This window comes from Hyperolius riggenbachi, chromosome 3, assembly GCF_040937935.1.
Source record: "Hyperolius riggenbachi isolate aHypRig1 chromosome 3, aHypRig1.pri, whole genome shotgun sequence".
Lineage (NCBI taxonomy): Eukaryota > Metazoa > Chordata > Amphibia > Anura > Hyperoliidae > Hyperolius > Hyperolius riggenbachi.
In genome coordinates, this window is record NC_090648.1 from 456217140 (window position 1) to 456233072 (window position 15933).

Genomic DNA, 15933 nt, shown 5'->3' on the forward strand with positions numbered 1-15933 from the left:
TACCAGTGTGTTAGGGGACATCTCCTATTGCCCTCTGTCACAATTTCGCCGCTCCCCGCCGCATTAAAAGTAGTCAAAAACAGTTTTAAAAAGTTTGTTTATAAACAAACAAAATGGCCACCAAAACCGGAAGTAGGAAGTACAGTATGTCCACACATAGAAAATACATCCACACATAAGCAGGCTGTATACAGCATTCCTTTTGAATCTCAAGAGATCATTTGTCTGTTTACCTTCTTCCCCCTGCAGCTCTCATCCACTGAATACTAGTGACAGGCTGATCGTTTCTTCCTGCAGACAGCTCTGCCGGTGTCTGTAATTCCTCAGTATGTGTCAGCCAGCTCCTGTCACAGCCTAACAGAGGAGGATTTTTATCCAGCTCTCTTCTCTCACTGATATCAGAGAGCAGAGACGCTGCTGGCTTATGTAAATAACACACACACACGGGAGTGTGCATAGAGGGGCCTGGAGGGGGGAGTGCATAACAGATCAGCAGGGAAGAGTTGGCAGCCTTCCAGACACAGGGCGACAAGTCAGATGCTCAGTGTCAGCCCTGTGACTGTGCAGTGATTCTTGCTCTCTGTACAATGGATAGCAGTTCAGTGGTTAGATGCTCAGTGTCCCCTCAGCCCTTTTACTGTGCAGTGATTCTTGCTCTCTATACAGTGGATAGCGGTTCAGTGGTCAGATGCTCTATGTCCCCTCAGCCCTGTGACTGCAGTGATTCTTGCTCTCTGTACAATGGAAAGTGGTTCAGTGGTTAGATGCTCAGTGTACCCTCAGTTCAGTGGTTAGATGCTCAGTGTACCCTCAGTTCAGTGGTTAGATGCTCAGTGTACCCTCAGTTCAGTGGTTAGATGCTCAGTGTCAGCCCTGTGACTGTGCAGTGATTCTTGCTCTCTGTACAGTATATAGCGCTTCAGTGGTTAGATGCTCAGTGTCAGCCCTGTGACTGTGCAGTGATTCTTGCTCTCTGTACAGTGGATAGCGCTTCAGTGGTTAGATGCTCAGTGTCAGCCCTGTGACTGTGCAGTGATTGTTGCTCTCTGTACAGTGGGTAGCAGTTCAGTGGTTAGATGCTCAGTGTCAGCCCTGTGACTGTGCAGTGATTGTTGCTCTCTGTACAGTGGATAGCAGTTCAGTGGTTAGATGCTCAGTGTCAGCCCTGTGACTGTGCAGTGATTGTTGCTCTCTGTACAGTGGATAGCAGTTCAGTGGTTAGATGCTCAGTGTCAGCCCTGTGACTGTGCAGTGATTCTTGCTCTCTGTACAGTGGATAGCAGTTCAGTGATTAGATGCTCAGTGTCAGCCCTGTGACTGTGCAGTGATTCTTGCTCTCTGTACAATCGATAGCAGTTCAGTGGTTAGATGCTCAGTGTCCCCTCAGCCCTTTTACTGTGCAGTGATTCTTGCTCTCTATACAGTGGATAGCGGTTCAGTGGTCAGATGCTCTATGTCCCCTCAGCCCTGTGACTGCAGTGATTCTTGCTCTCTGTACAATGGAAAGTGGTTCAGTGGTTAGATGCTCAGTGTACCCTCAGTTCAGTGGTTAGATGCTCAGTGTCAGCCCTGTGACTGTGCAGTGATTCTTGCTCTCTGTACAGTGGATAGCGCTTCAGTGGTTAGATGCTCAGTGTCAGCCCTGTGACTGTGCAGTTATTCTTGCTCTCTGTACAGTGGATAGCTCTTCAGTGGTTAGATGCTCAGTGTCAGCCCTGTGCCTGTGCAGTGATTCTGCAGCAATAGCCACTGAAGTGCTGCCAATCTCTCCTAGCCGGATATTGCAGTGACTGTGGACCAGGGTGACACAGTGACCCCAAGCCTGTGCCAGCATCTGCTCAAGTCATCAGCTTTCCTAGCATGGAGAGTCACAGGATCACCAGAAATATTTACCCGGCTCTGGCTTCCCGCTGATGGAAGGGCAAGATATGGGATCGCGTTCACTGAAGCGTCCCGGGGATAAATCAGCGGTGTTTATGCCCCGTCTGTGGCCTGGGTGGCCCCTCGCTGGCTGGAAAGCTGATTTCAATAAAGACGGGGCATGTACAGAGGGTTCATTCCGAAATCTTTACATAAAGGTATATACAGTATACTGCATAGGAACAGCTGACACACATTGCTCCTGATGCACTACATTATTCTTGTGAGTCATCTCTGTTTATCGTGTTTTTGTGATTCACAAAATTCTCATGAATTATGTCTCTTTGGGGCTGATGCACAAAGCCTTTGTTCTGAATTGCCGCACCTTACTTATTAACTCACAAAGGGGGTAAGAGGGGCCCAGAAGTAGATACTATTGAGTTAAAAACAGCTAAAATAGAAAAATAAAGGTGGCTTACCTCAATAATGACAAGTTCATATACATGAATTGTAATAAGAACAGGCAACACGTTTTGTGGGTCTGCGCCCACTTCCTCAGGCCAAATAAAATGCCAGAGTTGTATCAGAGCCAGGTGCGTTAAAGAGGAACTCCAGTGAAAATAATGTAATAAAAAGTGCTTAATTTTTACAATAATTATGTATAAATGATTTAGTCAGTGTTTTTGACCATTGTAAAAGCTTTCCTCTCCCTGATTTACATTCTGACATTTATCATATGGTGACATTTTTACTGCTGGAAGGTGATGTCAGTGGAAGCAGCTGCTGCTTGCTTTTTTGGCAGTTGGAAACATCTGTTATTTTCCACAATGCAACAAGGTTCCCACAATGTGATGTCAGCACCCTGGTCCTGACATCACACTGTGGAAGGGGTTTTAACACAATATCAGCCATACAGAGCCCTCTGATGATCTATTTGAGAAAAGAAAAAGATTTCTCATGGGAAAGGGGGTATCAGCTACTGATTGGGATGAAGTTCAATTCTTGGTTATGGTTTCTTTTTAACTCTCCTTACAGTTAAAAAATAAGTAAGCTTTGTGAATTAACCCCCTTGATAGATATACAGAGATGTTACATTTGAAAAATCCTTATTAAAAAAGAGTAACCAAGCAGCTCAGGGTGACCCAAACTACTAGGAATGTATAGGGGGATAAAAGGGACCAAAAAGCCCTACTACTAAAAAGCAATGCTTGGTGAAATTTGCCTTCTTAAAACAGAAGGACATTTGCAATAATTCAGCAATAAGTAAACATCTGTGGTTACCCACAATGCACTACTACTGAATATGCAAATTATCCCTTTTCACCCTTGTTAAGCCAGGCAAGCATCCAGAACTGCTGGTCTATAGCAAACCTATAGCTTTAAATTTTACACAGCCATATCAACCCCACATGTAGACAGCCTGTTTTGAACTTTTGGTCCTCATCAGTACATGGCAGGGATTGATAAGCCCTATATCATACAGCCTTATCAATCCCTGCCATGTACTGATGAGGACCAAAAGTCTGAAACAGGCTGTCTACATGTGGGGTTGATATGGCTGTGTAAAATTTAAAGCTATAGGCTTGCTATAGACCAGCAGTTCTGGATGCTGACCTGGCTTAACAAGGGTGAAAAGGGATAATTTGCATGTTCAGTAGTAGTGCATTGTGGGTAACCACAGATGTTCATTTATAGCTGAATTATTGCAAATTTCCTTCTGTTTTAAGAAGGCAAATTACACCAAGCTTATTAAAAAAGATATTCATATTAAAAATCAGAAAGATTTGTTTTCCAATCAAACCAACTTTTTCACCATATACAATCTTTTCTTATGATTTTGTGGCAATCTCGAACACGCGTGTGTGTGTGTACAACAACTTCATCTGACCTTTCAATCAACCGAAAAATTGGATTGGTTTCTTCAAAGCGGAAAAAAATAAAAAATTGTAATGTGTGCCCACCATTATGCTGACAGATTCCACCACACCGCGCCACCTACATGCCAATGTGAAAGCACCGCTACAATACAGTGTAACTGCAACATGTGGGGGGGGGGGGGGGGGGGCTGTGCATTAGCAGACAGCTGGAGGTTGCTGAAGAGGAAATGAGGATGGATTTGTACAACAGAACACAGCTTTTCAGAAACTTTTTTCTTATGCATAATTAATACAAAACCTTGTTCTGTTGAACACGTAAAACAAACAAACAAACAAACCTGTGACTAAATGTACCACCTCCTGGTTCCTTCCTTTAATAAAGCCCACACTATGTTCTGTCTAGCCTTTACATGTGAGGAGATTTTCCCCCCTCAGCTCCGCTTTCTGAAGCCATGGCTGCTCGAGTTTCCCAGAAGCCTCCAGGGGTCAGTTTTCACCCCGCCGTCTCTTCCCCAGTCACATGGCCTGACAGACGTTGCTCTGTAGTTTTACGAGGGCGCTCCTGGTTCTCATCCACCTGCTGGCGGGGGAAGCGGAGCCGCAGCCCATTTACTAGCGCTGAAGTAACAACGTCTCCTTTTGATGTCTCAGTTGTGGCACAGAGATGTTTTTTCACTCAGTAACTCACCTCAATGATAAAATCCTTGCCGTCTTTGCTGTGGACGGCTTTCACGGCACAGATGTCCAGACCGCCAAACAGCTCAGAGCAGGAATCCACCCACAAGCGGTATCTGAAATACAGGAGAATCAGTGTAATCAATGTTCTTCACATTAAAGTGTCAATGTATTTATTCTTAAAATGGACCTGAACTCTTGCACAGGACACAAGGAAACTCAAATGAATCCACCCTGTTTGTATTTACAAAGTTTAGCCTGTCTAATTCCTCCTCATCTGTGACTTATCACAAGTGTAATTTGATCTCAAAGCTGTCTCAGCACAGGAATCTCATCAGTCCTTGGCAGGGCAGCTAATTTGTAAACACAAGATGTTAACCCTATGTCTGCTTCCATGAAAGCAGGAAATAAACACACTGCACATTTATTTCATGATTTCTATCAGATGCAACAAATACATTTTTTGCTGTAAAGGTTATTATGCTGTTGCTCATCTTTTAGACCACATAGGAAGTTCTGAGTTCAGGTCCGCTTTAAAGTGTTTTTCTACATCAGTACAAAAATGTAAGTGTAGTAGTGGACCATGTACACAAGACATTTTGTAATAAATGATGCCGTTAAATCGGTCCAGGATCATCCAACACACAATCTAAGCATGCTCTTAAGGCCTAGTGGGTGTCAAGGGGCCCGACCTGCCATCTTCTTTGATCTCTCTCCACTTCAGCTTACCAGTACCAATTTTACTACCTTGCCTAGGGACCCATTCAGAGCAGTTTCTAGGCTAAATTGTAGCAAGGGTGAGGGTGTAAAAATAGTAGAAGCCCCTCCCCCCCCGGTTGACTCAAGAACATTATTTTCAATGCGGCACTTAGCCCCCCAGTATAGGTAGCCAGATATAGGTGTCCACAGTATAGGTAGTGAGGAATAGGTTAGCCAGGTATAGGTGTCCACATTAAAGGTAGCTAGGTATAGGTGCCCCCAGTATAGGTAGCCAGGCATAGGTGCCCCCAGTATAGGTAGCCAGGCATAGGTGCCCCCAGTATAGGTAGCCAGGTATAGGTGTTCCCAGTATAGGTTAGTCAGGCATAGGTGCTCTAGTATAGGTAGCCAGGCATAGGTGTCCCCAGTATAGATAGCCAGGCATAGGTGCCCTAGTATAGGTTAGCCAGGCATAGGTGTCCCCAGTATAGGTTAGCCAGGCATAGGTGCCCCCAGTATAGGTAGCCAGGTATAGGTGTTCCCAGTATAGGTTAGCCAGGCATAGGTGCCCTAGTATAGGTAGCCAGGCATAGGTGTCCCCAGTATAGGTTAGCAAGGCATAGGTGCCCTAGTATAGGTTAGCCAGGCATGGGTGTCCCCAGTATAGGTTAGCCAGGCATAGGTGTCCCCAGTATAGGTTAGCCAGGCATAGGTGCCCCTTGTATGAGTTAACCAGGCATAGGTGCCCCCTGTATAGTTAGCCATGCATAGATGCCCACAGTATAGGTATAGGAGTAATGGATGGAGCCCGGAAGAAGGTGAGTTGTTTCTACAGGTCTCCCAGCGAGATGACCAGTGGCGAAGCAATAGGGGTTGCAGAGGTAGCCACTGCATCAGGGCCCTTGGGCCAGAGGGGCCACGAAAGGCCCTCCCTCAACTGCAGTATTAGCTCTTTACTGGTCATCTTTACTGGTAATCACTTCTATAGATGCTTTGAATGATAATTATCATTAACAAGCTGCTCCCCATCCTCTTCTTGCACCTCTGACAGTGTGGTTATCCTTTGCAGGTTTTGGTGCGCCGTATCAATTGCTATGTATAAAGTGCTGGGGGGGCCCCATGTATAACTCGCACCGGTGCGCCTAGCTCCTAAGCTACGCCACTGGCAATTACACTTCAGTGAAGGGGGGAGCACAGGGAAGGGGGAGGGGGGCGGTAGCCTGGGAGAGGGAAGGAGGGATAAGTTGGGCCCCCCTCCTTGTGGCCCAGTGAAGTAAAAATTGATACAGAACAATATTTGGAGGAAACATCCAACATCCATACACAGCTTTAAGGTCAACTGAAGTGAGAAGAATATAGAGACTGCCTTATGTATTTTCTTTAACCTCTTGAGGACCACGGTGTTAAACCCTCCCCCCCCCCCAGTGGTCATGCCATTTTTTTACTAAATAGGCCACTGCATCTTTATGGCCTCCCTGCAGGGCCGTACAAATCAGCACACAAGTGATTCCCCCCCCCCCCTTTTTTCTCCCCACCAACAGAGCACTCTGCTGGGATGTTTGTTTATTTTTATACAAATACTTATTTGATTTATTTTTAAATACATTTTGCTATTTTTTTATTATTTCCCCCTCCCCTGCCAATCACTGTGATCAGCTGTAATAGGCTTCAGCCTATGACAGCGGATCACACCTGAGCCTGCCAGAGGGACAGCCGTGTCCCATGGCTGTCCCCAGTACAGAGCTGCCTTACATCGCAGCACTGCACAGTCCTATTCCACGGCGGCTTCCCCGTCCAACAGTCTCCGAGCAGCGATCACCGCTGGGAGACTGATGGCAGAGCGGAGCTCTGTCATTCCAGCGGGGATGCGCGCACATCGGCACGCGCAATCTCCTGCAATCCCCGCCCCTAGCCAATCACGCCGATTGGTGTGGTGTAGTCCTGGGGCTGCCGCTGCGTTCACGCCAATTGGCATGGAGCAGTCAGCAAGGGGTTAAACAATACCAGTTGCTGCCGGTCTTTTTGGCTGCAGTAGTGTCTGAATTACACTAGAAACAAACATGCAGCTAATCTTGTCAGATCTGACAATAATGTCAGAATCACCTGATCTGCTGCATGCTTGTTCAGGGGCTATATATCAGCAGTACAGCCAGGCAACTGGTGTTGCTTAAAAGGAAATAAATATGGCAGCCTCCATATCCCTCTCACTTCAGTTGCCCTTTAAGAGATTTGTGCAAGTTGAGATGGAATCAGCGCTCAGGTAGTCTATATAAGCAGAAGAATCAAAAGTAGTATACAAAGTTGCCACAGTCAGGCTGAGCCACGCTCTACTGATAGAAGACAGCCAAACTGAGGCGTAAATGGCCATGTATTCTCATTCTTACGGAATCCGCACATCCAGGGCCGTTCTTCTCACTCTGGCTTCCCTACAGTGAATCACAGACTTGGAACCAGCATTCAAGGTAGGACTTCAAAGACTTTAGATTTTATTAGCTGTAAGCTTGCTCTATGTCAGTGACTCAATGGCTAGTCAACGGATAACTGCACTTATAAAATGCAGATATGCCAAGTATACTCTCCGCCCTTTGAACGGCTGGGGAAAGGGGGATACCTGCCGCCATTACCAGCATAACACGGAGGTATGGCGGGCATAGGATCTGGAGAGTCAGCACTTTGTTTACATGCAGCTCCACAGCTCTCTGCAGCCAGGAAGCAGGAAATTTGGGCGCCTGCTAGCGTCAAATGTTTGGGCACTACCATAGGCAACCATAGAAATATCGGCAATGGCGCCAGCTATTTGTAGCCTTATTTTGCATTGCAGGCAGCCCTGACACAATATTTATTGGATGCTGTGGGTGCCACCATTGCCCATATTTCTATGGGTGGAATGGTTACGATTAGCCGTGGCGAGTAATTAGGGTTAGCTGTGGGGGCAGGTTAAGGTTAGCCGTAGCTGGGAAGGGTGGTTAAGGTTAGCTGTGGGGGGAGCCTGTTAAAGGATATCTTAGTGCTTAAAATATCCCAAAAATTAATGCATACTGTTTATGTGGGGAGTTGTGCAGATGCTTACCTAATTTCCGTGCCCAAGCGTCAATGTCCGTTTTCCGGTAATTGGCCTAGTTCATTACATCCTGTTCACCGTGGTCGGTGCCCTCTGACCCGGACATACTAGCCTGCGCATGCTAAGGTATCCTTTAAGGTTAGGCATTGGTAAAGGGAGGGTTCAGTGTGAGAATAGGGTTATGATTAGCTATAGCAAACTACGAGTATTTATTACAGATATTTTACTATCGTTATTTGCTCTCTAACAGTAGAATAATGGTAAATTTAAAGGGGCACTATGGTGAAAAATTGTAACATTTTAAATATGTGCAAACATAGACAAATAAGAAGTACGTTTTTTTCCAGAGTAAAATGAGCCATAAATTACTTTTCTCCTATGTTGCTGTCACTTACAGTAGGTATTAGAAATCTGACAGAAGTGGCAGGTTTTGGACTAGTCCATCACTTCATGGGGGATTCTCAGGCATTTATTTATTTTCAAAGCACTTAGTGAATGGCAGTTGCTCTGTCCAACTGCCAGAAAACTGTGTAGCGAGCAGGGAAGCCAGCCAGCATCATTGTTTAAATCCTTTTTAGGGAATATTTTTATAAAGAATAAAAGCCTTGCTGAGAATCCCCTATGAAGAGATGGACTAGTCCAAAACCCTGTTGCTTCTGTCAGATTTCTATTACCTACTGTAAGTGACAGCAACGTAGGAGAAAAGTAATTTAGGTTCATTTTACTCTGGAAAAAAAAAACGTACTACTTATTTAACTATGTTTGCATATATTTTACATTTTACAATTTTTCGCCATAGTGCCCCTTTAACGATATTCTACTATTGGCTTTTCAGCACTCTTTTTTCATCTACATCTCTGGTCACTAGGGGGCTCTGAAGGGTAGAAAGCAGATGGCATCTCGCTTCCTTCCTTATGGTGGAGTTCCTGTCTTCTCTCAACTACCCTGCATTCCCAACAGTATACCCAGTACCCCGCACATAGTAATAAACAAAGTTAGTGCTGGCTGTTTCAATCACATGATCCATAGAACCTGGAGGTGTGAAGGAGGAGGGAGAGAATAACTGGATTAGAGGGCATTACAGAAAACTGAACCTCCTCCATGACACTGGCCAGCAGAAGCAGAGTGTTGTGATAAAGTCTGTGTAGGTTATAAGATATATGAGGGTCAGTGTGTGATCCACGCGACATCCAGCCAGGAGCTCACCTGTCAGTCATGGCGATCTGTTCCAGCATAGCAGAGCCAGTATTTGCCTTCCAGTTCCCAGAAATCGAGGTCCTCCTGGAATATAAAGAAATTAATATTTATGCCAGTGGTCTTGTGGTGTGAGTACAAAAAGTACTGAGCTATTTTCTGTTTATTCATTGGAATATGTACATGCAGATGAGTGAGGACCATGAGGTGTTCTGTATAGTGCTGTCTCACTGACCATTTAGTCACCTAAACAGACACAAGTTGTAATAGTGCTATGGACAGATGTTCTCCAATGTGTAGGAGCTTCTATGTATAATGTATCCAGGTGACATCACACCACCAGGTAGATAGAACAGTTCAGTCTAAAGGCCACATACACACATCAGACCATAGTCTTTGAAAAATGAAAGATCACAGACCAATTTTACCCCCTTCCATGTAGTATGAGAGCCATACCTACACAGTCTATTCTATGGAGCTGAACTCCCCATCAGATAGAAATCTTTGCAAGATGCTGCACACAAAGATGCTGTAGACATTCAAAAGATCAGTATCTGCAAAAGATCTGTTCCTGCAAAAGATCTGTTCCTGCAAAATGCATTCATAGTCTATGATATCTGCAGATCATCATACATACCTTGTTTAACTGACATTCATCTGCAGATCAGATCCACCAGGATGGATTTTCAGATCTGCAGATGATTGTCTGATCTGCAGATGAATGTCAGTTAAACAAGGTGTGTATGATGATCTGCAGATATCATAGACTATGAATGCAATTTGCAGGGACGGATCTGTGGCAGGAACAGATCTTTTGCAGATACTGATCTTTTGTGTCTGTACAGCATCGGTGTGTGCAGCATCTTGCAAAGATTTTATCTAATGGGGAGTTCAGCTCCATAGAAAAGACTGTGTAGGTATGGCTCTCATACTACATGAAGGGTGGTAAGATTGGTCTGTGATCTTTCATTTTCCAAAGACTATGGTCTGATGTGTGAATGCACCTTAAGGGTGCAAACACACACTTTGATTGGCTAATTCAATTTACCACCTCCATCAATGTAGTGTGGTGGCGTACAAATTTTGAATACTATGAACAGATTGTGTAAGTAAGGTTTCATACTACATGGAAGTGGTAAAATTGGCCAATGATTTTCAAAATTGGATGTATGTACTAGAGAAACTTTAAAGAGGAACTCCAGTGAAAATAATGTAAAAAGAATGCTTAATTTTTACAATAATTATGTATAAATGACTTAGGCCTCAATTTACTAAGATCATGCTAGAGATAATAAGGCAAGAGAAAACTTACCTCCACACATGAGAGAGTTATCTTACCTCTCCTGTAGTTAATTTACCTCCTCTGTAGTTAATTTACCTCCTCTGTAGTTATTTTCACATGCAGCTAATTAACAGCCTGTCTTTAACTCTGGAGTTATTTTAAGGATTGGAGAGTTAATTTAAAGACAGAAGAGTTAACTTTAGGCTTGCCTGAGGTAAAACGTTTCCTGAATACTACATGCCTTATCACCATGGTAACAACTCTAGAAGAGTTATTAAAAGACAGGAGATAAGTTTAGTGAATTAAGGCCTTAGTCAGTGTTTGCTCACTGTAAAATCTCTCCTCTCCCTGATTTACATTATGACATTTATCACATGGTGACATTTTTACTGCTGGCAGGTGATGTCACTGGAAGGAGATGCTGCTTGCTTTTTTTGGCAGTTGTAAACAGCTATTATTTCCCACAATGCAACAAGGCTCCCACAGTGTGATGTCAGTACCTCAAAGCTATGAGGTGCTGACATCATTTGTGGGAGGGGTTTCACCACAATATCAGCCATACAGAGCCCCCTGATGATCCGTTTGTGAAAAGGAAAAGATTTCTCATGGGAAAGGGGGTATCAGCTACTGATTGGGATGAAGTTCCATCCTTGGTTACGGTTTCTCTTTAATCAAGGCTTGAACTTGATTCCAATCAGTAACTGATACCCCTTTTCCCACAAGAAATCTTTACCTATTCACACATAGATCATCAGCAGGGGCCTCTGTGGCTGATATTGTGAACCTCGTTGCATTGTGGGAAATAACGCCTTTTTCCAACTGCCAAGCAAGCAATATCCCCCTCTGTTCTCTCAGGGGCACCTGGCAGAACTAAAGATGTCACCACCAGTGATAAATGTCAGAATGTAAATCAGGGAGATGAAATATTTTACAATGGGCAAACACTGACTAAATCATCTTTAAATGAATATTGTAAAAAATAATTTTTATTCATTATGTTATTTTTAATACAGTTCCTCTTTAAAGGTGCCCATTATCAGTGCAATTTTTACTGAACAATTGTATTTTCAATCAGTTAATTCAGATAATGTTGTGTGAAAAAAGAGCAGCTTACAGACCCAATGGATCCTGAATCGCATTATCGATCGTTTCATTAAACACTTGGTCGATCGGCGTAGAGGAATTTTTCATAGATATGTTTGCAATTGATTTTGATATTGGGAGTAATCTGGATTCTTTAATGCCGTGGACTAATTAAATATGATCTTCTCATTAGATATAGATGATCTTATCAAAAGTACAATCGATTGCTAAAAATGGCACCACTAAGGGAACCCGAGGTAAGAGATGGAGGCTATTTATTTCCTTTTAAACAATGCACATTGCCTGGCTGTCCTGCTGCAAGACAACCAGGTAACTGGTATTGTTTAAGGGCCCATTCACACTGAATCGATTAGCGGGCGATTCCCGCTAATTGCTAAAGCGCTGGCGCTTTTTAAAGCACTAGTGCTATGTTATCCTATGGCAGTGTTCTGATTGCCGCGATTGGCGGCGATCGCAGGTGTGTTGCGATTAGCACCAATACCAAACGTGTTACCTGCAGCATTTTCGGAGCGATTCTGGAGCGATCACGGTACAGTGCGTATGAAGCGCTTACGACGATTGCTCTGAAATCGTGGTAGTGTCCAGTGATTTTTATCATGCTAATCGCGGTAAAATCACTCGGGCAAAACGCTAGTGCTAAGAGCTAGATGGTGGGATTGTCCCAAGGCCTCCTCCTCCTGGTAGTAGTAGAATAAGCAACCTAATATCCCAAGTTCTCCAAACACCCTGCGATCTTACTTCTAGGCTATAAAAAGTCAACCACGAAAAACCCAGCCCATCGCTTGATGTATTGTATTGCTATGGCTGCAAAATCGTACCTGGCTTCTCAGTGGAAGCAACCCAAACTGGTCCTTGATCCAGTAATCCGTAGGGTTCAAAGACTTAATTACCTATGACCGCAAAGAACATTTTCAAAAAAACGAGGGACCCATGTCTGAGTTATGCTGATGCTCAGGGCCTAAGCTATATGGTTTACTACTCTGAACCAGATGGTTTAACTCCTATGCAAACACTCATAACAGAAGAAAACTGTCACTGTCTTATTGCCTCAGTTCTGTTTAGTTTTGTCAGATTTTCTCTGTTAACCACTTCCAGACCATGCTAACTGAAATATACGCCCTGTTTGGGAACTGTTATCCCTGCCAGGGCATAGGTTTCAATTAGCTTCCGCCACTACCACCACTCCTGTCACTGTGGCCCACTCGTCCTGCTGTTGGTATGACAGCAAAGCTCACAGAGCCGATTTCATTGGCTGCTGACCCTGTGAACAATGTGAGCCAATGAGATTGGCTCACATTGTTCACAGGGTCAGGAGCCAATGAAATCGGTTCCTGACCTTCTCACAGAGCTCTGCTGCCATACTGACAGCAGGCGAGTCGGCGGTAGTGGCGGGACTGTGCGACGTTACACCAGTGAACCCCGTTTTTTGCACCAGCAGTCTCTGGTCCTTAAAGTGTACCAGAGACATCGCTAGCTACAGATTTGATACTTACCCAGGGCTTCCTCCCGCCCCACAAAAATGTCCCACGCCATCCTCCCGCAATCCGCCGTTCAACTGGCTTATTCGGGTCCAGTCTGAGTCTTCTGCGCATGTGCGGACCTCCCGTGCATGCGCAGTAGACCCTGACTGACGTGACCGAGCCAGTAACTGGGGCTGATTGCGGCTGAACGGCAGACCATGGGAGGTCGGCGTGGGACTCAGACTTGTTTATGGGGTGGGAGGAAGCCCCGGGTAAGTATCAAATCTGTAGCTAGCGCCTAGCGATGTCTCTTGTACACTTTAAGGTGTCAGAGACTGCTGGTACTGAAGTGGTTAACTTTTAAGTGCCCTGTTTGTTATTATGTCATTCTGTTGAATCTGAAAATCCTGAGATTCTTTGTATAGACTGCCTTGCACTTTCTTATTGTCTTCCCCCCTGCGTGGGGTGTACTAGCTGTCATGAAAAGTATTCTCTTAATAAACCTTTTGAAACTAACACTTCTCTGTAATCCTTATTGCAGCTCTATCCGTTCACACTCATATAAGCCTGGTCCGTGTTACCCTGCAGGCATACGGCCCAGGCCTCAGCACCGGACTCGGGCCTTGCCATCCCTCACAGACAGCACCGTATTGTTCCAGGCTGCTCTGGTGCCAGAGGAAAACCCCCGGGGTGTGTGTCCGCCACCTCCTGACCCTGGCTGGGGACATGTACAGAATAACAGCCTCCAGGGCAGGGCATGTGATCTCCTCATTGTACCCTGCACACCAGCATCCTGTGGGGTCACCCAGCCCTGCACATTAATCATACAAGTCACACCAGGCAGCTAGTGACATTGACAGGGAGACTAACACTTACTGACCACACACCACTAGTGGGACTTATGTGTATGAAAAGGGCCTGAGTGTGAGCACACTGCAGAGTTAAGACACAATTGAAGTGAAGAAACAGCAAACACTAAAGGTGGACATACATCAGGCGACTTGGCGGCTGATGAAAATCGTTGCCACCAAGTGCATGCCCAACCGACAAAGTGACCAATTTCAGGACGGAAATTGGTCACATGGTCGATCGCGCATGCCGCAAGATGTCGGGCTAAAGTTGGTTGGTCGAATGTGCAGCGGTACGGCGTCAAATTCTGGAATGAGCAACAAGATGACAAAACCCCCGCCGCAATGCATAAATGTGCCCGGTGTGTGCATTTATATGTTACCTGTCCAGGAGCAGCCTGCGCATCGTGTCATAACCTCCAGGCGGCTTTCCGTACACGCCACTGGCGCACTGTCTGATGTCGGTGCATAGCTCCTGATGTCAGACGATATGCGCCACTGACGTGTATGGAGAGCCGCTTAGAGGATTATGCTCCCCGCGTGAAGGCTGCTACAGGACAGGTAATGTATAATGCACACACGAGGGGTACATACATTGGGGGGCAGCGCCGGTGCGGACTCAGCCGATTCCCTGAAGATTTCATGCTGAAATCGGACGGGAATCGGCCTGTAGTGTATGGGCAGAATCAACACAAAACAAATGTATCTCTAATCAGATTTGATTAGAGATAAATGTGTCTCTTTGTCGAATCTGCCCATACATCGCTAGATGTATGGCTACCTTAAACAGACACTGAAACGGAAAAAAAAATTATCATATAATAAATTGGTTGTATAGTACGGATAATTACTAGAACAATAGTAGCAAAGAAAATATTCTCATATTTTTATTTTCAGTTATATAGGTTTTTTTTCTCACATTTCATCATTCTGTAATATTTGCAGTTTACACACTACTCAGCATTCTAAATAATTTTACAGAGCAGGTTAGTGAGCTTTTGAACTGTACTCTGCAGAAAAAAAACACATACAGTGACTGACACTTGAGATAATAAGCTTCAGAAGACAGAGCTCTCTGCGAATTTGAAACTCGTGGAGCTCAGTGGCTCTTTTGCATAGATAACAACTGGAGTTTCTTAACTCTTCCTGTACTGGAAACAATATTAGACTTATGTCTCTGCTACAAATGTTTTATTTCTTAGCTGTACTACACATACAAATCATTATATAATAAAAAAAATTTCCGCTTCAGTGTCTCTGTTAATAACAGAACAATTAACAGCTGAAGAAATACTGGGACTGATTTATGAAGGTCCTTTTTCATTGAGAAGTCTTGCAGAACGTAAATGAATAAGTAATCTGGAAGTCTGCAACCCTCATTTGGGTCAGATCAAACTATAGCAAAGCTGGCTGAATTAAATTAAAGCAAACCTGAGCTAAAGTTCAGGTAAAAACAATATCAAATACTTACCTAAGGGGAGGCGTGTCCTCCAGTCCTCAATCACTGCCTAGGACCCTTCAGCTCCTCTTCTGGCACAAGAGCAGTAGCAGGAAGCGGCTTATGCATGCACAGGCACAGTACACATGAATGTGTGCTTGAAGTAGAGTGTGGCCCATATCAGATTACCGACAAGCCTATATCAAGAACACAGAGTGGTGTCCGCAACACTTGAAAAAAGAAAGTGTGCTAGGGCTCAAAAAAAGATATGACTAATCACAAAGAGAGAGAAAGCCCATATAGCAAGCACCACTTATTGAGGTATATAATCATTTATTAGAACAATATATAGAAAAAAAAACATGCATCTCTGACATATTGGAGTATTCAAACACATGTACATAAAAACAATTAAAACCGACCATATGGTCGCAA

At 44.4% G+C, this 15933-nt stretch overlaps 1 protein-coding gene across 1 annotated transcript in view; it reads right to left on the reverse strand.

The window, feature by feature from the left end:
* The window catches only part of SYN3 (synapsin III), a 520265-nt gene that overhangs the window by 24558 nt on the left and 479774 nt on the right, over window positions 1-15933 (reverse strand). The window contains exons 9-10 of the mRNA XM_068277914.1: window positions 9379-9453; window positions 4426-4528 (exon numbers count right to left, since the gene is read on the reverse strand). Coding sequence (XP_068134015.1) covers window positions 4426-4528; window positions 9379-9453 — 178 coding nt within the window. The remainder of the gene's footprint in view (window positions 1-4425; window positions 4529-9378; window positions 9454-15933) is intronic.